The sequence below is a fragment of the Rhipicephalus microplus genome, chromosome 1 (assembly GCF_043290135.1).
Source record: "Rhipicephalus microplus isolate Deutch F79 chromosome 1, USDA_Rmic, whole genome shotgun sequence".
In the NCBI taxonomy this organism is placed as follows: domain Eukaryota; kingdom Metazoa; phylum Arthropoda; class Arachnida; order Ixodida; family Ixodidae; genus Rhipicephalus; species Rhipicephalus microplus.
The window spans coordinates 65,336,799-65,363,053 of NC_134700.1; the positions used below are offsets into that span (position 1 = coordinate 65,336,799).

Sequence of the window (26,255 nt, forward strand, 5' to 3'; positions counted from 1 at the left end):
CATTGTTCGAATATTCTGGGTTCAGCGTATGCTCCTGATGTCCATATGTCAGCTGTAAATTAAATCTGTGTTTATAGATTGACACTTTTACACTGCATGTATGTATGTTTTTTTTATACAGAACATGCAATAGAAAATGTATTTCATTCGTGTCGATAGAGTTCGTCCGTCTTACTGAGAAATCAGTCAGCTTAACTTTCGCCTCTTCATGAAACACGAACAAAATTAAAAGAAAGATTAACAAGATTTTATGGTCGCATTGCCCAAGCGGCCAGCGGACCTTAAAGAAGGCAAGAACGCATTCCGCTTGCATGCGATGTGGGAAAGGAGGGCTTGCACAACAGCCATTCTCCTCTCAATTTTTTATCCTTTTCCTATATTTGGTAATCTCACCATTTAGGTCATGATAGAAATTTTCTTTGTGTGATTTATTTTAGTAAGATGCCCGGCAACCGCCAGAGGTAAAAGGGGTGTAGCTGCTACCGATAGCGAATACATAGGAGATATAGAAAAGTTCTGCCCCCTGCTTTGACTGCGTTGTCAGACTATCGCAGGCTCTTTCAAACTTTCATCTGCGGTTACTTTTAACTTGGGTGTTTGCTTCCTGGCTCTTCCGAAGATCAAACAGCTGACTTGCTTATTGCCTGGCTCAGGTGTCTTATTTAGGCCAGATATACACTTTTTTTTTTTCACATTTACAGCTCATGCTCAGAACATTCTGAGTGCTTCTGGTAAATATTTTATCTTATATGGAGCGCCTGATTTTTTTTTCACCACTAAAGAATTTGTTTCCAGTGCACAGAGATTCCATGCAGATGTGGCGGTGATGGAATTTGCTTTTAATCATCATGGAAAACCTGGAAAAGTCAGGAAATTTAGAAAAATTACATTGGTAGACCCATGAAAAATGGATATTCTAAACCTATTTGAACAAAAGTAATCGTATGTTAAACATTAGTGGCTGAAATTTCCAGCTTGACATGGACCCACTCAAGTTCAGATTTTTTAAAACAAATTTTGTCCTTAAACATTGGTCGAATTCATAAGCGACCATGCAAAAAACTTGTTTGCAGGCCCCCTGGTGGTGTATATCGGTGGTACAAATTTGACGATGGGGAAGTGTCCGATTGCCGCATGGAAGAGGAAGAGGAGATGAAGAACCAGTGCTTTGGGGGAGAGTACATGGGTGAGGTGTTTGACCACATGCTGAAGCGCATGTCCTACCGGAGGCAGAAGCGCTGGTGGAATGCCTACATCCTGTTCTACCAGAGGACGCCCCTGGCTGATTCCATGGCCAACCTCAGCATACAGCCAAAGGGTGAGTTGAGAGGGAGCTTGGAAGCCATGCACGATGAAACATTAGTTGTCCAGCTCTTTTATATATACTGAGTGGGGCAGTCAGGATGCCTCCTTTTGTTTAGTGTCTAGCGGCAGTACATGTGCGGGTGGCACCCCAATTATACGACTTTGAGAGAACTATGCAAAACCGTCGTATAATGGCAAAACTAAGAACATGGCTAGCGACACTCAGCCTTGCCCGAAAAATGGTTACAAACCACCTAAATGAGGCCACGGCACAACCCTGCACTTCTCCTAGGAATGTGGCTTATGTCATTTTTAGGAATGACAGTCCAATATTTAATTGAAGGAGATGTGAACAAATTTTTAATGTCAGCTTTAAAAAAAATCGAATCCAACGTTCGTTTTCTTTTCCATAAATGGAGTCCAAAAGTTGCCTGAGCATGCAAACAAAACCGAAACCATATTGGCAACAGCGTCCCGACAGAGCAGTAAAATACAGTTTCATTGCCATCGCAAAATGGCAACAGAGCATATTTTGCAGCTACGAAGTAAACCTTCTGGCTTAAAATGGAAGAGGGATGGAACGGAAGATTGAGCGGGAGCCGCATGGGATTGGTCAAGGCTCATTTGACATTCAAGACATGAGAATAGCCATAGAACTTGCATAGAACGGGTGGAGGCACCATTCTCTTAGGATGCAAAACTGTCTCTGGAAAATGAGGATTGAATCCAAGTGTAATACATCAGCCTCGAGAATCGAACCTTGAACCTGTTTTGTGCCTAGCTTATCCCGGTCCTGCGACCGGGGAAAATCACTACTGAACTGCTTGTGAAATTGTGACACCACCTTAGATGTGTGTGCCTTATACTTGTTCCTTGATTATGTGAAATTGGTAACGCGGCACCTTAATATTGAACGCTCTCATGGAGGGAGTTACTTTGCACACCAAAGATAGCGGCGTCACATTCTTTCTGTGTACCCGGTGCCTGTGACTGGGAGGAACGCAAGCAGAGCTAGTTCTTTGGCTGCCTCTCGAACAGAGGTTTGCTTGTTTAAAAATGGGAACAAAAATTTGCATGCGAGCACTACGGTACGTTGCTGACCTGCTTAATCTATGCTGTGTATATGAAGCTCATTAAGGGGAGATGTGATTCGAAAAAATTTTCGTGAATGTATAGGCTAGGGAAAAGTAATTTTTTACTGTATATATAGGCTTTTATGCTGGCTTGAAATATGTAATTTGTTTTGTGATAAGTTGCCTAGTTTTCATTTTGTGCCATGACATTGTGTGAAGTATAGCTCATTTTAGGCAAACTTTTTATGCCACTGTGCTTTTATGGATCTGAGCTATCAATGGCTCATATTACTCCTCATTGACTGTAGAATGGAAATAACTATCAAGAAAGTGCGTATAAGACAATTTGATGGACAAAAAAAATTGTAATGTGAGAATTCTTAAAATCGTTAGCCCATACTAATTGCTTACTTTGAGTTCGAAAGAATTATACGGTCGATATCAAGTTTTGAAGGAGCTCCTTGCACCCATCACATGATAAAGATTATGTGGGCAAATGTTATACCGATTGGGCTACCAGAAGCACCAAAAACATGATGTCTAATCTCAAGAAGTTGCGCAAAACCGGATTTTGGGAAAAAGGCATTTTAAATGTACTACTAAAAGCTCATCCATGGGGCAAAAATATGTTTCTTAAAATGATTTCTTCATGATAATGAGAGTTGGGGATCATTGTTATTTTGAGCATGTGGCTCTAATGAACTCCTCATGCAAAATGCAAGGACAAGCAGCCAGGTGATAATTGCGAGGGCACTGTAAACAATGAGCTCTTTTTAGTTTTGGTAGCCACCTTGTGCTCATTGAAAGCGATTTTAACCTACTTCGAGCTTAATTACAATTTTCAGTTTTTTTTGTTGTTATTGTTGTAAAGGTGGAGAAAGTAATTTTGTGAAAGCGGACTCCATGCTTTGTTTTTTTTTGTGTGTGTGAGCTTTTTACTTGCATCTCCCCTTAAGGGAACAGGGTTTATGTTCTTTTTTCTCCATAACCATAAAAGTTACAGTACTAATTATTTGACTGTAATTGTGACCGTGAGCCATTTCTCTACTTACTGAGCAGGTGTAGCACTGAAAAGTGTAGTACTTATTTTTTTTACTTTAGGTACCTAATTATCGCTCGATAATAGCTGTTAGATGTCGTGTTGCAGTAGAGCACTTCCTTGCACAATAATAATTTTGCTTCAGCTTATTCCCTATTACGTTAGATAAATACTGGCCGAAATCAATGATTCTAGATACTGTGGTTGCTGAGAAAAAGAGGAGCGTAAGTACAAGAATAAGCATGTTTTGAGATAAAGCTGAAAATCTACATTATTTCAAAAGTACGAGATAACATCATTTTAACGGGCCTGTTCAATAGGCACCAGCCAGATACTCATCACCAATGTCACTTTTTCTTTTTGTGTTGAAACGTCTTGTCCGGCGAGCCTCATTTGTCACCTGCTATGCAGCCGTGTCAGCATAGTACTGTCGATGCTGTTCAAGGGTGCGTTCCCCCTGCACTGTGCAGTGCCCTGGCGAAATTTCAAAAAATTAGTTCAGCGCATTCACACGGGTTATATTGTCATCATCAAAAGTGAACACAGCATCATGAGTGCATATTTATAGTGTTTAATGCCCAAGGAAAACGTTTTTCTGGAGTGCGTTCCCACATGTCAATCTAACGTCTTGTTATGGTTTTAAGTTTTTCCATGGAGACATTCATCAAGAAATTCTGGATGAGCTAGTTCCATATAATTTGGCTTAGCAGCCTCTCAAACAGGTGCTGGAAAGTGTTTTTTATGAATCAATGGTTCACCATTTAACACGGCTTTGTTGAATTTGCACCAAGTTTCAGCGTCCTTCAAGCAAAGGCCGTGGGATTTATTGGTATCCTTTGATGCCATGTGAATATATGTGGACTGAACGACCTTTCACAGGTCCTGCTGGATTCCAAGCTGGCTCTATTTCTTTAATGGCTCAACGATAATAGTTTTGGCGCTTGCCAACGATGACACCACTAAGATATCCCGACGAGATACAGATTTCTCGACGGAAATCTTGATGCTTCTGCTTTCTTTCATTTTCGCAGTTGGGGGCCCATTTTTTTCTGAATGTGCCAAATGCACTCCAGCTTGCCAGCTGCAACTTTCTATATAGCTATGATGCTTTAATTGCAAGGAATACCTTGCTATGTGCGGCAGGCCGCACATAGCAAGGTATATCAAAAATTGTGCGGCATGCTGCCGCACAAGTTTGGTAATGTGTCATTTTTAGAGAAAAACAAAATTGTACTAAGAAAAACAAACCACTACATGGTACAGAAAATGCTGCAGAATTCAAATAAAGCAAAAAAAAATTTTTTTTTCGATATTTTTGCTTACCCTGTCTCCTTAAAGGGCCAGTAAATAGGCATCGACTTTTTTTTTACACCCCCTAAACAAGCTCGCTAATTCGTACAGTAGACTGTAGTGATCACATTTTATTTTTACTGAATATTACAGCACTGTGCAGACCCTTCATTTCGAAAAACAATCCCACGTATGTTCCTTTTTCTGACCAATCCCCCTAGTTTGGGCAGACTGACGACAGCTTGGCCATGGACGACGTTACACACTACTGAGCTTGTCGATTGGTTCATTGCTCTATAAAACGATGCCTTGGTCCTGCGGTGGTGCAGTTTCAGCCTGACATTGTGTATTATCACTGTTCTGTGCTGCTCTCTGCCGTTTTGCATCACCCAAGACCCCAGAATAAGTGGTATTGCTTGAACAAAATCCTCCGAGATGAAGAGGTGTCTCGTTACTTTACCGCGAGAGTAAAAGTGATCTCTCTCCGAGTTTCTTACCCACACCGCTATGACAGGTGCTCATGTGAGGGAAGTCTCAATGAATTGTTGATCGTGCACTGACGTTGTGTCACGTTGCCGAAGTGATCGAAGTCATGATGACAGACTATGCCGTCCCCTCCCTATGGCGGAGAAGGGTGGCGAGTAGCCGCACGAAAATTCGAAATCAACTGAAACAGGTGTTCTAACCCCTGTAACTTTTTAATTATTGCACATATTCATAAATTCTTATGGCAGCATGTTCACATAGTAAAAGTGCGCATATTTCTCTTCATTGAAATTTTCGACCTTGGGGTTGTTTACTGCCCCATTAATCACTGTATACTAGACGTTTGTGAATGTTCAAATGCTACGAATGTTTGATTGATTTGCACACATTTGGAAACAAAACTTTAGAACCATTGTAAATTTTTGTACTGATGTGTTTGTGCTTAATGAATAAAGCAGTATTTGTTTAGAATGGAAATAAACTCCTTGAAAATTTTGAATTATTCAAATCGATCACATAGATACAAATTAGTCTGCATGTAACATTTTGTAAAAGTTGTTTCACTTCACTGAAATAATGTTAAACAATAAAAACATGTATTCAGGAGAATTTCGTTCTGCAGTGAAGCTCTACATTAAAGTTAAATGAAGATATTACCCTCACATTGATTCTTTTCATTTTTTCGTTCAGTTTAAATGCTCATTATATCGACTTATATGCTTCAAGTATAGCAATTTTTAAAACTTAACATATTTTGCAGGCCACTTGCATTGCACCAAAATTCTGCTACTATTGAAAATTGTTTCCACTTCCTTTGATGCAAAAAAAAACACATTTGCACAGGGCTTGTTTTAATTTAAAAAATACTAGCAGGTTAGTTTGTTCATAAAAAATATGCCCCTTTTCTTTATATAAGGCTGTATGTATACTACTAGAATTCGTTTCCAGACCAATATCACTAATCGCTTCTAGCCCAAAATTCACTATTCGCACAAGCCTACTGAAAACCTTCTTACAATAAGTGTATTGTTTTGACTGCTCCATGGCCTAGCACAGTTGTGATCACACTGCATGCTTTTAAAGGACTGACATAAAATTTCAAGCTGTACATGTGGCTGTCACTCGATGGCTTGGCATGCATGAGTTTTTTGAGTGAAGCATGAACTGCATCTGTTACATAGAAGTTACTTTATTTTGACGACAAATAGCTCAATGCAGCATTTAACACCCTGTAACACTGAGAGGACTATGACCCATTCAGCGTTACCCCAAACTCTGACCCAGCTGCTCAGTGTGGATGCACTAGTAAAAATAATGTTGACGCGATCTCTGTGTTGTCTTCGTGCATCTTTGCCGCACCGCTTCGAATAATTTGCTGCATGCTTGACAGCATAAGATAACTTCGAGTGCCAGTATTAACAGCATTGCATGCTAGCATGTTGGCAGAGAGTTGTGCATGGCTTGCACCTATGACATTTTAAGTATACAGCCGAACCCATTTATTACGAACTCGAACGTTCCGCGATAAATGGTCGTTACGTCAGTAGTTCGTTGCATATGAAGTAACCCATAGAAATGGCCACGCAGTGGCCAAACTGTTTTTTTTTGTGTGTATTTTTATCAAAAAGTGCAAACAAACCCTCTGCTGACAAGTTAGACCTTTTCGCGTGTTAAATTACACCCATTTGTAATGAACTTGTGCCGTTCCACTGAATCGTGGTACCGCCACGTGGAATTATTCATCCCTGGCTAGTTGCATGCAGTATGTCGCTTACTCTAGAAACTCTCGCAGTCGCATGCCAGTTTGCTTGCAGATGCATTCGTTTGTGTGTTTTTTGCACATGATTCACTCATGATCGGGCTAAAGTGCGGTGAGTAGCCTGTTAGTTTTTTGCGAGCAACGTGTGCAAGCGGCCTTGCAGGACACGACGGCGGCGAACTTGCTTATTCGTTAAGGCACTGCCTCAATCGTGTGGAAGTCGTTATCACTAATCGATTGAAAGGAGGAGGGGAGGGGGAGTCAACGTCGCAAGAAAAAGTTTTCCATGTTGCTGCAGTGTGGCACCACATGTTAAGTGAAAGAAATGGTTGAAAAAGGTGCAGTAACACGTACGTGTGATGATATAAATGTATGTCATTGACCAGGAAAGTGGTATGTCTTCTTCCAGTGGCAACTTTGCCCCGGATGCCAGCAGCCATTGAGCGCAGCGTGTGGCGGCAGAACATCAAGTTTCTGCACACTCGCAACCAGTTCAGCCCCGAGTACTTCCAGTTCACCAAAAAGCTGGTCAGCTGCAATGCGCCTTTTGTCACTTTAGCTCCTGACCAGGACAGGCTGGTGAGTGTGGCCGATTGTGCTGGAAAGCATGCTTTATTTTTTTCTTGATGCTCTTTTATTGATCCTAAGTGCCAGCCACATGTCCTTTTATTTTTTACCGTATATACTCTCATAATGATCGCACTTTTTTTTTTTTAAATTGACTCCAACTTCTAGATGCGATCATTACGCGGAGTAAATTTTCCGTGAAAAAATATTCTAAGCACCGGAAATGCAAAAAAGTCGCTAATCAGAATTTTTACAATAGCTACATGAACACAACCAAAAATAAAAGTAAATTAAGGCTTACCTTTGTAATAAAATGCACGCATAATGCAGGAGCTACATGCATGGCACGCTGCCCTTTTATTTTTTACCTCTCTGACCCCCTGACGTTCATTCAGACTCCGAAGTGTCACTGGCCTCAGTGTCGTCGCCGCACGATTCCCTGTCGAAACCAGCAGTGTCTTCACTGTCCCACAGATGGTCATCTTTCGTTCTGTCGAGCGCGTTGAAAATTTCAGTCTTTTTGAAGCTCTTGGCGACCATCTCGTCGGAAATGGTTTCCGATATCGGATCCGGATTTCATCGTCGCTGAAATGTCTGCCGGCAGCGCGGTGGCCGTGCTCTAGCGTGTAGTCAAGCGCCTTCAGCTTGAACGCGGTAGTAAAGCTCACGTACTGCCCCATGGTGAAACAGCGCTTCAATAGATGATCACAAAGCACATAAAAAAAAAACAGGAAAAATAAAAACATTGCTGCGGGATGAACACAGGTCGATCAACGGGCGGCCGCCGCTGTAACAGTGCAAGATGTCAAAACAAACATGGCAGCTTATGGAGCGAAACGACAGCATTTTTTTTCTTCTTTTCGTCAGTAATGGAGGTTGTCAGTACGTCACGTGGGTCAAGACAGTTTCTTCCATCTAAATAAGGAATGCTTTCATATAAGTCAGTAAATATACGGCATTAGCATAGTGATGCCTGCTTCAGATCACAGAAACAATGATGGGCGCATTCAGCCGCCACAGACATAAAAACACATGGCGGGCATTCAGTGAAAACTGGGGCATTTGCCCTTACTGCAATCCTAAAGGGCATGATTCCGCCAACGGTGGGCAAAAATGAAGAATATGTTTGGTGCGCGCAGTTGGCGAGTTTTGAAGAGTTATTAACGCAACATCAACAGATAATAAAGGCGATGATCATCGACTAGACTTGGCACACGACATATCGATGCGGCAAGTGGGGGTGCGATCATTATGCGGGGAAAAAAATCGAATTTACACGACAAAATTTAGGGGTGCGATCTTTACGTGAGTGCGATCATTACGCGAGTAAATACGGTATTGAACCTCTTTCATTTAACCTGCTCTACTGCTGACTCATCTCAAGATGTTTTTTTTAATAATTTTCATATCAGAAGCAATTTGAACAACTACTTGTAGGACTGATAGTTGTGCAAGTTAGGTGGCTTCTTCTCTTTCAGGCTTGAACTGTAATGCAGTGCCTATTAAGGTGTCAAACCTTTGCACACTACTTGTGAGGCCCTGCATATTGTATTACCAGAAAGAATTGTGTACATATTTTGAAATGTTCATGTCTTAGTAATTGTTTGTGATTACATTGTAATTAAATGTAAGTTTATTCTGGAGTCAGTAATGCCCTGCTTTTTCATAAAAAGTCAGAAGTCAGACTTTGCAATTTGTTACTGGTTGTATTCACTGCAAGCATGAAAATGGTATTTTTAGCTCTTCCCCCCCCCCCCCCCCCAGGAATGTAACACATCAAGCCACTCATCAAATATTGTAATGTCTCAGAAAACTTATTTTTTGGAGTGATAAGCTGCAAGTTAAAGCAAAATGAAAGCACACTGACAAATACGAGGCTGAAAAAAAATTCTAATCTCAATGTTTTTTCTCTCTTGGCAATTTCTTGACACACTAGGACAAGTTGTGTCGAGATATGTGGATGGTACACCTGTGAATGGTTTATGAAACGCTGCCACGAAATAAGACAAATTCACTTGGTCTAGTTTATTAGTACATGATTTCTATTTTAGTACACAAGTGACAGAACTTTTCTGAATGCCTGACTGCTGCACTTATGGTGCAGAAACTATCTGTGAATGGTTTATGAAACGCTGCCACGAAATAAGACAAATTCACTTGGTCTAGTTTATTAGTACATGATTTCTATTTTAGTACACAAGTGACAGAACTTTTCTGAATGCCTGACTGCTGCACTTATGGTGCAGAAACTGTGTGTTTCATAAATCACGTTAAGTACCATAAATAGAAAATAGACATATTTTCAATTCGTACTGCACTACTTGCATGCAGTGTGCAATGCATATTCCAATGTCATTTGGTGAAGTAAGGTTCACATGCATAAGAGATTAACCCTTTCAGTATGAAATTTTTTCGTGTAATGCAGTAAAAAATATTCCTAGAATAAATTTTTAAACGATTCTATTATGAAAAATATTGTCTGAAATTTTTTTGCTTCAACCCGAAGTGATGAAAAAATAATTTGTGTTATTACAAGTAACATCAAGCAAAATCCTCAAAAAAACACTTAAAATTTTTTTGTAAATAAAAATTATGCATTTTATTAAAAAATGCTCGCAGACATACAGAAATAAGCACGACTGAGTACTTCTTTGGTAAAAAGTGTTTTTGCTCTAGCACTAAACACTGGGAAATAGTTGCCTTTGATCCGGTTTCGATTGTCTAGCCATGCACGCTTTCGAGATATTGCTCCTTCACCATCATCTGAGCCTGAGCTCAGAAGTAAATCTTTTTTAATCTACATAAATTTGATTAATCGTATCAGGCACACGAGGAAAAAGTCTAATGGTTCACATCAGAAGAATCGCAGCCCAACTCCGTAGCCCTAGAGCAACCCGCGTGCACTTCTGTTGCGTAAGCAAACTGCATGAGTAAGCGCATGAAAGAAAACTGTGTGGCTGTGTGCCCGTCCACAAAGCAAAAGCAAGAAAATTCCTCATATTCCGGAAATGTGGCAGGACATGCCAAGCAAAGCAAATGGTTAAAAAAGTCACATGCTTTAAACATACAGGCGATGCCATACATGTGCAGCAAGAACCCTTTGGTCCATGTTTGGTGAGGACGTGCATGTATACAACGAAAACCCTCGAAAAGTCTAGTAATTTGGTTGCAAACGCTTCAAGAATGTTATAAAAAGCAGGGTTTGTCAAACAATTCAATAAAGAAACAAGCACTTCTAGCCTGTTCGATGAAAAAAATGAAGCACAATTTTCAAATGCCACAGATATTCAAAATACATTAAGCATGTTTAAAAACTAAAGCTAAATTGAAAAAACGAAAACCTACTTATGAAAAGGTATAGTTCTCCACATCAGAATATGGGGTGTGTCCATGAGTGGGGCAGAAGATTCCGGGTGTGACGATTCAATTGAGCCATCAATAGTGGGCATCAATTCCCTGTGTGGTAGGCAAAGAATTAATGCATTGGGACACTCTTTATTGTTTTATTGTTTTCAGTTGTTATAACCATAATGAATGCATGACATTCTCTTGATTTATTTGTTTATTTATAGGTACTGCGATCTGGCACCACATTTTGGCAGGGCGGATATACCCTAAAATGCAAAGCAAGCCCCCCTCCCCCCTTATCCCACGGTGAAGGATAATCTCACCAGATTTGGGAGGAGGGCGCTTGCTCTGTCCTGAACTGAAATTTAAGTAGATGGTGGGAGAGCCACTTGAAAATGCCCGTCTATGTTCCAATTGAAATGTGTTTTTTGTAAAGCATTTCATAAGCAACATAAGATACGCATTCAGGAAACCCATTTTAAGGGGTATTTTTACACGATCCTTGTCCTCAAAAAAAAAAAAAAAAAAAATTGGCCCCGAATCTGCTTGTTACACTGCAGATCGCGTCGAAAGACTATAGTCTTGCATCTGCAGAGAGTGAACAAAACATTTATTTGATGTTCTTGCGCAAGAAAATCGGTGAATGGTATTTTGGAAGCGCTGCATTAGAGTGCCTCGAGCGTGTAGTGGAGGCAAACTAGCGCACCCAGGCACGTTAGAAACGAGCGCTATCTGGCAGTTATCTTCGAAAATGAAGGTGTGCGTGCCCGCGGAGAAAGATGCACGCCTGTCTCAGAGGTGATAAGGTGTAGAACGCAAAGCGACGGGCAGGTGCCACCACCGTGTCGTCGTAGCAAAGCGTTCGAAACAACTTTTTTGCGCGTCCCATTGCACTCTCAGCGCAGCGCAATAAACGCTACAGTCCTTAGGGTTACTTGTGTGTGCGTCTTCTAGTATAAAGGCAGACATGCAAAACATCCATGTGTTGTTATGGCGCCTCAGATATGCGCAATGATTGCTTTTTAAATGACAATCGCACTACTATGAACGCTAAATATTGAGCAATATTGGTGTGCGCTGCGAATGGGGTTGGCCGTTTAATACCATTTGAGGTATTGTTAAGGGTGGACAAACAGACAAATGTACAGACACGCGGACAGACAGACAGACCAAAATTTTTCCGTCGAAGGTCCCCAAGAAAGACTATCGTCTATAAAAGTGGCCAAAATGTGAGGATGTTGACACCCTCTGTAAAGTTGTTTGCGCCGCATGGCGCTTGTGTCTCGCACAGAAGCAGTATTTCGGGGTTGACAAATATTGAGCGATAGGTAGCATTGCGTTCGCGAGTGGTGATCACCACTATCATCATCATGGTTGCTAGAGCGGGAGCGCCGGCGGTGAACTCTGGCGGCAGAGAGAGTTGAGCGAGTTTTTTTGGCTGATGGCGGTTGGCGCGAACGGTTGTCTCTAGCGTGAGTCTGCGGTAGACAACACCGCGGGTTGTCTGCGGTGGGCCCTCGTGATAAGTCAAACGTTGGCGTGTCAAACGTTGGCCTTGAGTGTGTTATTGTTTGTCATGTTGTTGAGTGTCGTTTACTATTGTGTAAGGATGTCCTAGTGTGTTGATCATGATTGATGTTATAATAATTCGACTGACGATATCGCCGATCAAAAACTAGTGAAATGTATCTTGTTTAGTTTTACCGACAGTGTCTGCTGTGTCTGTTCACTCCAAGAGCGTGGCGCTCACCAATTCGAGACCCCACAAGGAAGAGGGGGGGGGGGGTTGCTTGCTCTGTCAGTGGCGCTTATTTCAGATCCCCCAAGAAAGGGAGGGGGGCACTTGTTCGGCATTTCGCGGTACATCAAAATATACAAGCGTTTCATCACATACTAGTTCGTGGGTGTTAAATTTTGACTGTTCCGAGTGTCGAGCTCTTCATCTTCACTGTCACATGACATCATTAAGTGTATTCTCTGGTGTAAATGAAGAAGATAAAAGTAGGCTTGGAAATTTTCATATTAAGAATAAAACTTTAAAAAAAAGATTTGGTTTGCTCCTCGCAGACTCCTGAGGCTGAAGAGCTGGCCCTAGTGAGTGTGCAGTTGGCGTCCAAGTTCCTCTTCCAAACTGCTTTCCACACAAAGAAGACACTCAGGTACAGTGAGTCTTGTAGACTTCGACAGCACAAGTTAGCAGTGAAAGCGTGGCAGTTTGCCCGTCATTGTATTTGTAACCAACCGGAAAATTAAGAAGTTTACAACTGTTCTAGTACTGTGAAGTTCAGTGAAGCTGTGATTATGGTGGTTCCAGCGAAGTGAATTTATATGTTATCATTATTGACTCCAGTAGACTCTTCGTTATGTTGAGGTTTAATCATGGATACATGCATGGATCGCAGTGAGTGTGCGTATGTCACAGCAATGGCTACAAAGTGACCCAAAACCGTTCTTTCCCAGATGTCATGCCGACGCATTGTGTCTGTCATCTTGGTGTCAGTTATCTCTCTTTCTAGCTCTTCATTATTCTTAGCTAATACATTAGCTTCCTCAAACTGTGGCTGATGTCCACACATGGTGCTGTCAGTGAAAAAAATGCCGTTGTTTGATTTGTGCTCTGAAGTAAAGCATCTGACTACCGTATTTTTGCGCATATAACCCGCTCCTGCATATAATCGGCACCCCCACTTTCAGCCCACGGAGAAAGAAAAAAAAAAAGTGCTCGCGTATTGCCCGTCCATTTGATATACAGGAAAGGCTGTACAAAAGCTACTGCTCAAGCAATATAGCACATATGTACACAGAAAAAGCTTTATTTAGCAAGCAGAATACGCTGCCTGCAAGGTCATTTACAATTCATTCACTGTCGCTGCTCTCGCTAGAGCTATCACTTGAGCCGCAGTCCTCACTATTATGCACAAGGTCATCTTCGGTTCCATCCATGTTGTTTGTGATGCAGCATTTCTTGAAACTTTTTTGCACCATCTCACCTGGAATGGCCTTCCATGCCTCGACAATCCACTTGCAAAATAGGGCAATATCAGGCCTTCGAACTCGTCCTGTCGGCGTCAAGTCGTAGCAGCCTTCGGCCATCCACTCGGCGTAATAGCTCTTGACATGCGCTTTGAAGGGCTTGTTAAGCGACACATCTAGAGGCTGCAACATTGACGTCATTCCACCGGGTATAACAAACTAAGTCGGTGCCGTTGCGTGAAAGGCGGTCCTTCACTTCTTCAGTTGTGTGACCGCGGAACGAGTCAAGAACGAGCATGGACCTCTTTGCGAGCATCGCACCGGGCCTCTTCTCCCCTTCTTGAACTGGTATAGCGCATTACGGGGACGAAGAAACGGTCGAGCAGACCGACACAAGAGGACAGAGCGCTAACTTCCAACTGAGCTTTATTGTCAAACTGCATCAAATATGTAGACCGGCGCAAGCATACAAAACCACCCTAACGCAACGACAAGATAACACACAACATCACACCGTCACCTATCACAGATTCATAGGCGGTTATCCTGATTAAGGAAGGCGACTTCATGTTCAGTTAAAACCATAGAAGGGGCGCTAATACACGTGCTGCCAGCTCTTGCTATACAATGCGCTTCTATAATTTCTCGAGTTAATTGTGACGGGTGCTTTTTTACCACTTCAAGTGGTACGTGAAGTGGTAACACTTGAAGTGGTAAAAAAGCACCCGTCACAATTAACTCGAGAAATTATAGAAGCGCATTGTATAGCAAGTGCTGGCAGAACGTGTATTAGCGCCCCTTCTATGGTTTTAACTGAACATGAAGTGGCCTTCCTTAATCAGGATAACCGCCTATGAATCTGTGATATGTGACGGTGTGATGTTGTGTGTTATCTTGTCGTTGCGTTAGGGTGGTTTTGTATGCTTGCGTCGGTCTACATATTTGATGCAGTTTGATATTAAAGCTCAGTTGGAAGTTAGCGCTCTGTCCTCTTGTGTCGGTCTGCTCGACTGTTTCTTCTTCCCCGTAATGCGCTATACCAGTTCAAGTACGACGAACCAACTCGCCCAATCTTCAACACTCGTGCTCTTCTCCCATATCATCTTGATCCAGTCTACGAACAAGTCACTGTTCATCCACGCGTTCTCGTGTGCGCGCACCACACACCGGCAGGCAAATGAACCTTTGATAGAGTTTTCCTTTTCAAGATGACGTACGGTCGCAGTTGCGTGCCGTCGGCGAGGGCACAAAGCAAGACTGTGATGCGCAGTTTCGTGTTCCCGCCGATCAGCACGCTCACCGAACTGCTGCCCGTCTTCTCAATCGTTGTGTCCAACGGCATTTCAAAATAAACAGGAGTTTCATCCGCATTGCCGATTTGTGAGAAAATGTAATTGTGCTGCTTTCGCAGGCCAATTACATATATCTGGTACTTGAGCAGCTTCTCCTCATAAGAAGCCGGCAAACGTTGGCATATTGTAGTCCACCGTCTGATTGAGAGCCCTTGCCGCTTCATAAAGTGGTGCAGCCATCCGCGCTTCCACTTGGGCCATCTCGGTCGATACGGCGTGACCCCTGCTTCTCACATCTTCGATGAACTTTACTAGCTCTGCCTCCAGCTCAGGGTAGGCACCTGTCTTGGGGCGACGAAATGACCTACGGTCGCGGTGCGCGGCTCGTAGGCTCTCTTTCTTCTTTCTGCACAGTCGGACGCAGGACTCGTCCACATTGTGCCGTCTTCTTGCTTCGCGATTTCCAAATTCCTTGGCGATGTTGATGATCTTAAGCTTTTGCTGTGCTATGAAGGCCTGCCGCCGTATGCTACTCATGGTGACAGAACAGATCGACTTAGGCTTGGCAAACGGGTCGAGATGTGGGGAACTAGCGGTATCAGCGAGGTAAAGAGCGCTCATACTCGGCGACAACTTGTCAGCACTACCCTTTCTAGTACACTGTAACAGCACCCTGGAAACAACAGAACCGAAATACATGCCAGCTACCGCGTTAAAAAGTAGTACATTAATTTATTGATAATATTTCTATAGGCACGATAACATCTCATTTGCCTTGCTGAAATAAATACTGCTTTATTTATTATGGAACTTACTTTATTTATTATGAAACTTTCTTAGACAGCACCACCTTTTTAGCAAGCCTTTTTCAAAAGTAAAAATGGCATCCGTGATGTAGGGACATGTGGAGGGTCACTGAGCGGCCGCGAACGTCCAAAAAATATACTTGTGGTGTGACAGTGAGATTTTACACTGAACAATTGAATTGTCTCTCCCCAAATATTTTTCTAAACGCTTCAACGATGCAAGCAAGTGAAACCAAAATCAGCCACAAGCTGCCGTGCTACTTGCGGAGCAACACGAATTTGCGGAAACCGCCTTCAAAGCCTTCGCTACACTGTTAAGGGGCTTCACAGCACAACACGCATTGCTGTGAAGCAGCACTATAGAAAAAACCCCGCGTATTATCCGTACCTCCACTTTGCCACTGAAATATTTGGGTTCTTGGTACGGCTTATACGCGCGAAAATACAGTAACTCTCTGATGTATTTATTATGTGCTGCTAAAGCAAGTGTGTGTAAGGCATGGCAGATTCTATCGACAATGGTTGATTTTTGCTTCATCCAGCAACCTACCAGACTTGTGATTGTTTGTCCAGGGTTTATAGCGGTCCTTCAAACCCTTGAAAACCCTTGGAATTTTGAAATGGCATATTGAAGGCCTTGAAAACACTTAAGTTTGTTTGAGGTCCTTGAATTTTATCAATGGAAGTTTGTTCAGCTGTAATTTAGTGGATTTTCTTGTGCGCCTGACAACTATGTGCTCTTATGCCAACAAACTATTCAATTCGTTTCTTTAGCCATGGTGGCTGGAAGGGGCAGTGTGATAGGCAGAGGCCAGCAGGTGCACATACGGGCGATGAAACATGGCGAAGGGTTCAGGTGGCGCTGCGTGCGTCGGTAGCGCATTCAGCGGGGTTTTCGAGCGTGGCTGACTGCTACTATATTTGCAATTTGTTGAGAGGCACGCATTTGCTGCAAGCTTAATTTCTCATATATTATGCAAGTGAGCAACTTTATTGAGCTGCCAGTCTCTGCGCAAGATATGCGCTAGGTGGGTGCGGTTGAAGGGAGGGTGACTGAGGGCAGTGTTTGTTACGTAAATTTCAAGCTGGGCGTCCGTCCTATGGAAAAAAAAAAAACAATTGCTATACAGTTATTTTTTTTTGCTGTTGTTTCGTTCACTCGTCGCGGTGGTGTTGGGGTTAAGGCACTCTGCTGCTGACCCACACGTCGCGGGATCGAGTCCCGGCTGTGGCAGCAGCATTTTCGATGGAAGAAAGTGTGCTAAAGGTCTGTGTGCTGAAATTTATTTGCACGTTAAAGAATCACAGGTGACCAAAATTCTTGGAGCCCTTCACTACGGGGTCTCTCATAAATATACGGTGGTTTCGGGACGTTAAACGCCAACAGTTAATATTATGTTAGATGTGTCGATTGGGGCTACATTGCCTGAACTTCTATATATTGTGCATGTCCTGACGCTACATTTTGAATGTTCTGCTACCACTAAGAATATCGAAAAAGCGTTTCTGGCAGTGTAAAAAAAATTTCTTGCATGATGCATTCAGCCGGTTCTGCAAAAACATTTCATTTTTTTTTACATGATCATGCATAAGTTGAGCAGGGTGAGAAAACATTCAACACAGTGAAAAAAAAAAAAAAACTATCAGCGGCTATTAGACGGCGGCGAGTATTTGCATGCTTCATAAAGCGTTTAACTGAAACACCACGCTTTCTTCGTGACTACTGATTTTACAAGAGCTTTCATAGATACTTGCAGTGCTTGCAGTGCATGCTTACACACATAAGGCTGCACTTAGAAGAAAACTACGAGCCAGCAAAAGACACATACTTTTCAACTGTGTTCAGTTTTATACCGCAGCCAACAGATAAAATCAGACAAGGTGCACTGTTCAGTGCCAACTATGCCTCATCTGGTGAGGCAACATCACGTTTTCTCTGCAGTTTGCCCCTTAGAAAAATAGAGCAGCTTAATGTTCCAACTTTCTCACCGGCCTGCTCGAACTCTACCAATTTCGACAGCAGTAGGTGATCCAACTCGGCACCTTCGAATTCCCAAAGGCCGAAAATGACAGTCCCTGGTTCAGTGGGAAACGATTGTTTGTTCCAGCTTGTGTTAGGAAGCCTGATGTTGCTACACACGTATTCCGTACTGCCTTCACTCTGCGGCTCCACTTTTGTCATGTCAGTTTTAACGGCTGCGGTAAATCGCTATTCTGCTCGAAGCTGTTGTTCTAATAGCTGTTGACTTTCTGCAGGCTGCTGCTGCTTTACTGTCGTCCTTCTTAATTTAGTCGGTGGCTCACCTTGCTTACGCAGGTTTCTTTCCTTTCTTATAGTTAGTGTTTCTTTTCATGAAGTATTTTGGCGCATGCAGGAAGATTGTAAAACGGCGTTCTCTGTTAGCAGCGGCCGATCGCGTGGAATTTCAACTGCCTCACCATTGATGACATAATGATAAGATCTCTGTACAGTTGAACCTCGATATATCGAACAGCGCAGCGATTGCGAAATAGTTCTATGTATCCAGAATTCGTTATAAAAAAATCAAGTAAAAAATGTGTCATGAACTTGTGAAAAACAACCAAAAACCAATCATGGTGCAGTAAGTACTCACTTGATGATTCAAACAAAGCATTTATTACGTCGGCTTAAAATACTGAAAAAGGGTAGCCTCCTTTTTGTTGGCAATGGCGTGTTTCACGACTGCATCCTCAATGTAATCCAGGCGATCCACGAGTGATTAGCTGGTGCCTTCAATCGCGATGCAGTAGCGATGCACAAGGGCTAAAGCAGCTATGACCTCAGCTGATGTAGGAGCGGGGCATCATCAGCGCTTGCGGTATTTATCTCGGCAGCGTTTTCGTTTGGCTGCTCAGCAGTAACTTTGACGACGATCTCTACATTCGTCAGCTTCGCTGTTGTACTAGTGAGTGCTGTCGTCAAATCCAACGAAGTCGTTGATGCACATGCTTTGCGGCTCGGCACCAACAAAGCTCCCCAGCTTGCTCCACGTTTCGGCATACTCGCTCTCTTCATCTGCGCATGCAAGCCCAGCTTCCTTTGATTCTTCTACTCATGGCTCATCAGTGAAGCTAGCGAAGCCCGCATGCTGAAAGCAGATGGCTATCATCGACTGCTTGAAGTTATCCCACGACCGACGCTTTCCGCGTTTGGATGGCGCCCAAAAGATCGATCTTCAGGTCTTGGCCCATCCGGAGCTTGACAAGCAAAATTTGGATCAGCCGATGCTTGTAGATTGACTTAAATGTGCGAATAATGCCCTGATTCAAGAGTTGCAGCTTCGAAGTAGTGTTAGGCGGCAGAAATATTATTTCGATGTTACCCAGCTGGTCATTGGTATGGTGAGCTGTGCAGTTGTCGACAATAAGGCATACCTTCTTTCCAGGTCCGAAACCCTATGCCTTCAGCCACTTGAAGAAGATATCCCTTGTCATCCACGACTTCTTGTTCCAGGCATAAGACACCGGAATATTGGGGCAGCTCTGCATACACCTTGGTGTTCGAAACTTGCCAATTACAAGTGGCTGCAGCTTTGTGCTTCCATCCATATTGGCAGCCAATAGGACCGTCACACGGGCCTTGCCTTGCTTGCCCCCGTGGCACTTGTCCCTACGAGTGTCCAGCATTTGTCGGGGAAGTACTTGCCAGAATAGGCCCGTCTGGTCAGCATTGAAGATCTGGTTCGGCTCATACTTTGCGAGAACTTTTGGCCACTCATGATCAAGGCACTTCCGAATTTCTTCATCATTGGCGTCCTCACTCTCTCCCGACACCGTCTTCCCAACAATGTCGAAGCGAGTCTTGAATCATTGGAGCCAACCGCTACTCTCACTGAAATTTTCGGCGCCGAGAATGAATGCAAAATTCTGTGCCTTCTGTTGCAAGATCGGTTCCGATATAGGAATATTTCAGGCCCTTGCGTCCACAAACCACTTTGAAGCGCCTTCTCAACATCTTCGAAGGCAGCTTTGCGTACCGGCTACGCGCCGGAGTGCTGACTTTTCTCGGCCATGGCCTTTATGTCGCTTTTGTTTTTGAGCGGGGTGCTCAATGTTCTCCTTGGTATGCCAAACGCTTCTGCGACGCTCGACTTCTTCTCGCCATACTCGACGCGCTGGATTGCTTATAGTGTAGCAGCAAAAGTCGGAGTCATCCGTTTCTTAGCATTTGCAGCCATCGATACACACACCACGATGTGCCGCAAGCCTAACTTCACAAACATCATACACACGAACATAACAAGGCCAGGCGAGGCTACGAGCACAACGCACAACGATCAATGCGACGACGGGGAGCAGCTAGTCCAACAAGTGCAGTGCGTCGACCCGTCAGCGCTTCAAGAATGCGGCGTGCACACGCCGCTATGTTCAAGTGGCGTGCTCTGCGCCATCGATGTGTGCAGTGGTCGTAAATGCCCACCGCGCTGTTGCTAGTTTCGAGAGTGTTGCGGGAAAGCTCGCCGCCTGTCAACGGAGCGCGGGTGGTCTGGGGTGGCCGAATTCGATATATCCATTATGTGTGAAACATCGCTCAAAATAAAAAAAAAATGCATGTGATTTCTAGAGTGATATAGGAACCATTCGATATAGGCAATAATTCGATATATCTGTGTTCGAAATATCGAAGTTTGGCTGTATAAATGTCGCCTCAAAGTGCCAAACAATGCACACAAACAATGCAGTCATGGTTAGTTCCTTGTCACACCGTTTTTTATTGCGGGCCCAAATCTCCTGTCGAAACGGGTCCTTGGGAGCTCGAAACAGCGACACCCTTTCCAGACATGACTTGTACCCACTTTAGCGGCCGGGCACAAAACATGTACCTGCTTTTGCTGGCATGGTAAAAGTGCCCCGCTACTTGGAATCGTTCACACGGTGCACGTCCAGGAGTCGCACAAACACAGTTGCATGCTCAGAGTCCTACAAAACTTACATATGTGGCAGTAAACAAAAAAAAATGTCTAAGACATATTAAAAAATGTCTAAGACCAGTCTGCCTCCTTAATCTCTAGTCAACTGCCAAAAAAGGGCCTTTTGTTTATGTGTGTGTGTGTCTATGTGCAGTATGCCTTGAATTGGATGTGCAAGCAAACCATAAATATGGTCTTTGAAGCCTGTGATAAACATAAAAGATGGAGCTCATGAGTAATGTTAAATATTTTTTAACTAGAATATGATTGTTCAGATGTACTTGGTTTTGCTTCCTGTAAGATAAAGTATAAATTTTCATGCATTAAAAAGTGGTGTTGTCATTTTCTGGTGTTTTAAGTGTTGTTTTAGGTCCTTGAAAAGTATTAATTAGGTCTTTGAAAGTCCTTGAAAACCCTTGAATTTTGCTTCACTCAGGCGCTATGAACCCTGATGTCACCACAGCTACATTGTGTGTTGTACCTGTGATGTGGGCTTGCGTCATCTTAGTATAAATTATTCAGACCACTACCGTAGCAAGGGTCCCAATAAATGGCCAAAACCTGAGCTGCCATCTGGAAGCCAGCAGTCTGGTTGTAGGCTTTTCCTTTTTTTTTTTTAGCACAGCTACTTTTTCAGGTTCATGTTGAAGCTTTGGATGGTGCAATAATGTAACACTTTTGTCGTCTCATGTGGTTGCAGGGGTTCAGCTTCAGACTGGTACGAAGTGGTGTGCGTGCACCTGCGGCACTCCCGCAATGTGCGTCTCTGGTTTGCAAACCAGGTGTTGTTTGCGCATCCTCATCGCTTGGCTGAGTACTTGCTGGAGTGCCCCACTACAGAGGTGAGACTACCTGTTTAACTCTTAGTCCTATTATTGAGAAGAAGCTGCAGCATTTTATTCTCTTACTGGGTGGTCGAGCCAACAGTATCTCGATTACAAAAGCCAAAAATAATTAGTTTTGTTACAATTGAAGCTTTTCAGGCTACCGCATCAATTAGTGAGCCGTTACAACAGACCTGCGTACAGCAAACTTTATGATGTGAGTTATTGTATTTTAATCTTGGTTTTATTTACGTACAGTAAAACCTGGTTAATTCGAATTCACTGGCGCTGCGAGAAATCTTTGAATTAAGCTGGTCTTCGAATTAGCAGAACATTCAAAAAGTGAGATGCAAGGAGCTTAGAACTGTTCAAAGTAATCAGTGCTCATTGTTTGCTGTGCCAATTAGGTTGCGGCTCCGAGGGTTATGTTTTCCAGCAACACCTCGTCTTAATTTTGCCGCAAGCACGGGGAAATGGTGGGCCTCACCGCTGCCACTTAAAAAATAAAAAACGATGTTTTGAATAATTGAAATGTGCACTTGCGGAAAACAAGACATCTTCACTGCAACACAGTAGTGACACGTGGGCAGCATGTTGCCTGCACCTCGCTGGGTCAGCACGTCATGATGCGACCATTCGCACATTCTTTTTCGTATAATTGGAAATTTAATAATGACCGGTATGACAAAACTCGCAATGTGTTTGGCTGGAAAAAAATGATCTTTTAAACTTTCGAACTTAGTTTTCAAAATAGGTGTTGCTGGCATGAACTCTGCCAGCAGTGCAAAGGTGCGAATTGCTGGAGCAACCGGCAATTGGAGGTTCGCATACGCCGCGAATTCCGCCAAACTGTCCTTGTTTAATTTTTTTACGATCCCAGAAAGAGTGAGGGAACCATGACCCGCTGACATTCCTAGAAACAGGCGATATGCTGCCCGCGCGTCAACGCTGTGTTGCAGTGAAGCACGGCCAGTTTTCCACAAGCACACGTTTCGGTTAACCGCGAGATGTTTTTCTTTTTTTCTTTTTTTTTGCACTAGAAGTAGCGAGGATGAGGTGCTTCAGCTACCACCACTCATTAGTATCGCTATGTTGCATTGCCTTGTAGTTATTAAGAGCCGTCGTTTTGGCGAATTTGCGGCAAAATCGGGATCTGAAACTAGCACATTGCATCCAAAGCTTTCGAATTAACCGGACTGGTGCCGGCCACCACCTCGAATTGTCCACTCAAACTTACATTGTAAAGTATGGGACCGCAGAAATTGTTCAAATTAAGTGGTATTTCGAAATAACTGAGTTCGTATTAAGGAGGTTTTACTGTATGTTATTAATGTAATTAACAGACTACGTACAATATACTGTGCTACACTGTGATGTGGGCTATAATAGCCAAAATCAGGAACAACTTATGTTTAAAAATAGGCATATGAGACTTACTTTTCGCATGTCAACGTAGTCTAACAACAAACTTGACTATGCCAATGTGTGCCAAGGCCACTAAACTATTAGCAGCCTCTAGTCAGGACAGTCTGAGGTTATGAGACAAGATGCAAGTCTATATTTTTGTTGTGGGGCAAGTTGCAGCATTCCAGCCAATCGACCACTGTTCAGGAAGCAAGCAGATTCGCTATCTGTGTTTCTTCGAGGTGACAGTGTCACATATGTCATGAGTGCTTATTGCTTTGTTTCATGAGAGTGTGCTTCACCCAAAAAGCTATTACAGTTGAACTTTTTTGTAAGAGACACGCACAGGGGAGCAATCCTTGTCTCTTGCAAGCTTTGTCTGTAATGCGTCAAGACTTGATTTATCTTTTTCCCTACATATGATTCCCCAATGTAATCTTGTTGCATTTGTTTAGCGCACCTTTTTCGGGCTAACCTGAGCTATTTATATTGATTGCTGTTGCAGACGCTAGATGGCACTACATATAGTGAAATTACGTATTTATTCGCATAATAAGCGCACTCACATGATAGGCGAACTTGGCCGTGAAGTTCTGTATCATGTTTGCACGGTTGCAATTCGACGCCCTCTTACGTTAACTGAAGCGAGAAAAAATAAGAGATGAAATACCGCGGCAATGCTGTGCCACCTTCGGGGGCTCGCCAAGTGAGGAAGGGACAGTTGCTTAGGCTGTCAGAATAACCTTTGCATCGGCGCAGCTTCAGCCGCAAGCGCTCCACATGGAACGTGCGGTCTCGTCAAGTGCGTTTTGAGTTTTCAATCAGGAAAAGCATCGTCGTCATCGCCTGTGCTACCTTCTGCACAAATTTAAAAGCCTTTTGGCTTTCTGACGTGAGCTTTCACCTCTGCTGCCACTAAGTGGTTTTGCACAAGCCCGGCGGACTTTTGTACTGGTAGCGCGAACTTGGAGAACACAGATCAGAGAAAAGAAGTAAGACCTCCACGCCGTTGGTTTCCTGGCCGCAAACATTAACATTGTATCACACGCGCTGCTCTTAGATGCGATCAGAGCTTGAGTGTGATTTTTTTCAACGTCAAATCTTCATATTATCTAATTTTTCGTGACAACATATTCGGCTTTTCTGTGGCAGTCGTGGGCAATCAAATTTGCGATCTTGTACAAAATCAACGTAAACGTTTTCGGTGGCTGCTCTTGAAGGAAAGGGGACTTGATTGGCGCTTGTAACACTCGTGTAGTGGTTCGCAATTGTATTGCAATGTCTTAGATATGAAGTGTGAACCCGTGTAATGGAATGATCGCTACAGTTCAGTACAAAATTTTAGTCACGATAATGCGCGTAATTTAGGTGGCCTGAAGCATAATCCGCGAATCTCTGCGGTGATGCTTTCTTTTCTTTCTTTTTTCTTCTTTTTCTCTTTTCATCCATTTCCTTGGCAACGCGGGTCTTTCGATGTTGCTTTATAGAAATTTGAATGCACACCGCGTGTTGCATCCCTTGATTCTCAGACACGCATGACAGCATGCTCAACACATTTTGCGCTAGAGTAGCCTACGAAGAATGCTGTAGTGCAGATATTCATGACTTCGTCGACATACATTACCAACGGTCTATGTTGTAGTTGTAAATAGAATTTTGGGAAATTTTACCTCGCGTAATAGGTGCAGCCTTGACTCGGAGCCAGATTTTTTCAAAAAAAAGTGCGCCTGTTATGTGAGTACAGTCTATCCCGGATATATGGAATTACAGTAAACTCTCTTCAAGATGAATGCTGTTAAGATGAATTCTTGCCTAAGGGGGCAAACTCATTTTAGACACTTTTTTTTATTTCTTCAGTGATCTTGATGAAATTGCACAGGCTTGTGCAGTTTTTTCTGCTGATTTCAAATATGCCATTGCTTTTCCTGTAACTCATCTTATTTCCAAGATAATGCAAGTTCAACACCCCATTGTTTAAGGCCTCGTTAGAAAAAGAATTGCCTAATTAAAAGCAACATTTAAGATATGGCAACATAGAATAATGACTGAAGATTGAAATAATGGAAGCAGTTTATTTTATTTGGAGTTTTTAGTTATTTTATGGCAGATTGAATTTTACACTCTGAAAAAGCAGTTGGCTTGCTATTACAAATGTGATAAATTATTAATTGAAAAGGCTTTTTTTTTTTCATTCTATTTCTGCACTTGCATTCTACACACATACAGGTTTCTATTGCAAAAAGAATTATTGTTCTAGCTGCCATAGCTGCTGAGATATTGAGGCCTCAAGATTGAACAGAGTCATAAATTCACGTATTGAGAAAAATGGCAAAAACAGAAAACACACACTTTATTCAAAAATAACAATAGGAAAATGCATATTTCACAAAGTAGATACTAATATTCACCAGGAACATAGTCTGACTGGTGCTTAGCACTGCGGTGGCACTTCTTTAGTGTTTGCTGGAGCTTTTCACTCGAGGCATGCTTGCAGTTTGAGTCAGCCACTCGCCACCTGTCTCGGTCATTCGTCTGATGCTTGGGAGGCTGGGATTGAGATTGAGTTCGTCAAGGACACCTGTTGACGTTCTTAAGTTGCCACCATTGAATTTCATTACTGCCTCTGCAACTGCAGCTTCAACCGCAAACAGTGAAGCATGGCGCTGCTTAGGTGCCAAAGCCCAGATCATAGAATGAAGGCTTTCATTGATATTCTGGGTTTTACCTCTTTGGCACCTTTCCAGAAGCGCTTTATCAGACAGGCACTCATATACTGGCAGAAGAGCCTTGCACACATGTTGAGGCCAATTGTAATGGTGCCTCGGAGCTGGCTCCCCTTTGGCAGCAGCTGCGTTCTGCTTGTCTGGGCCTGTGGGACACAGGCTGTGATTCGACTCACTATCATTAGAAGTGACGTGATAGTAAGTCGCTATCACAGCTCCGTGCATGGCGTCAACATCTCCTTTGTGAGATTTAAGCGCCCAGCCGTAATAAGAACTCAACTTTGTAAGGAGGTCCTCGGTAAGCTTTCCCCTTCCTCCATGGGCTTCACAGGCACCTCCCTTTTGTCTTGCTACTAAATTGCGTAGGGCAGTGCTCATACGCATTTGGATGTGATTGACACAGTCCTCTTTTTGTACTTTTATGAAGCCGTAGAC

The 26,255-nt window shown here is 43.0% G+C and overlaps 1 protein-coding gene across 3 annotated transcripts in view; it reads left to right on the forward strand.

The window, feature by feature from the left end:
- The window catches only part of faf (ubiquitin carboxyl-terminal hydrolase-like faf), a 482,217-nt gene that overhangs the window by 373,734 nt on the left and 82,228 nt on the right, over window positions 1–26,255 (forward strand). For all 3 annotated transcript variants that reach the window (XM_075874530.1, XM_037429964.2, XM_075874549.1), the window contains 4 exons: window positions 1,074–1,318; window positions 7,362–7,531; window positions 12,935–13,026; window positions 21,570–21,711. In XM_075874530.1, coding sequence (XP_075730645.1) covers window positions 1,074–1,318; window positions 7,362–7,531; window positions 12,935–13,026; window positions 21,570–21,711 — 649 coding nt within the window. The remainder of the gene's footprint in view (window positions 1–1,073; window positions 1,319–7,361; window positions 7,532–12,934; window positions 13,027–21,569; window positions 21,712–26,255) is intronic.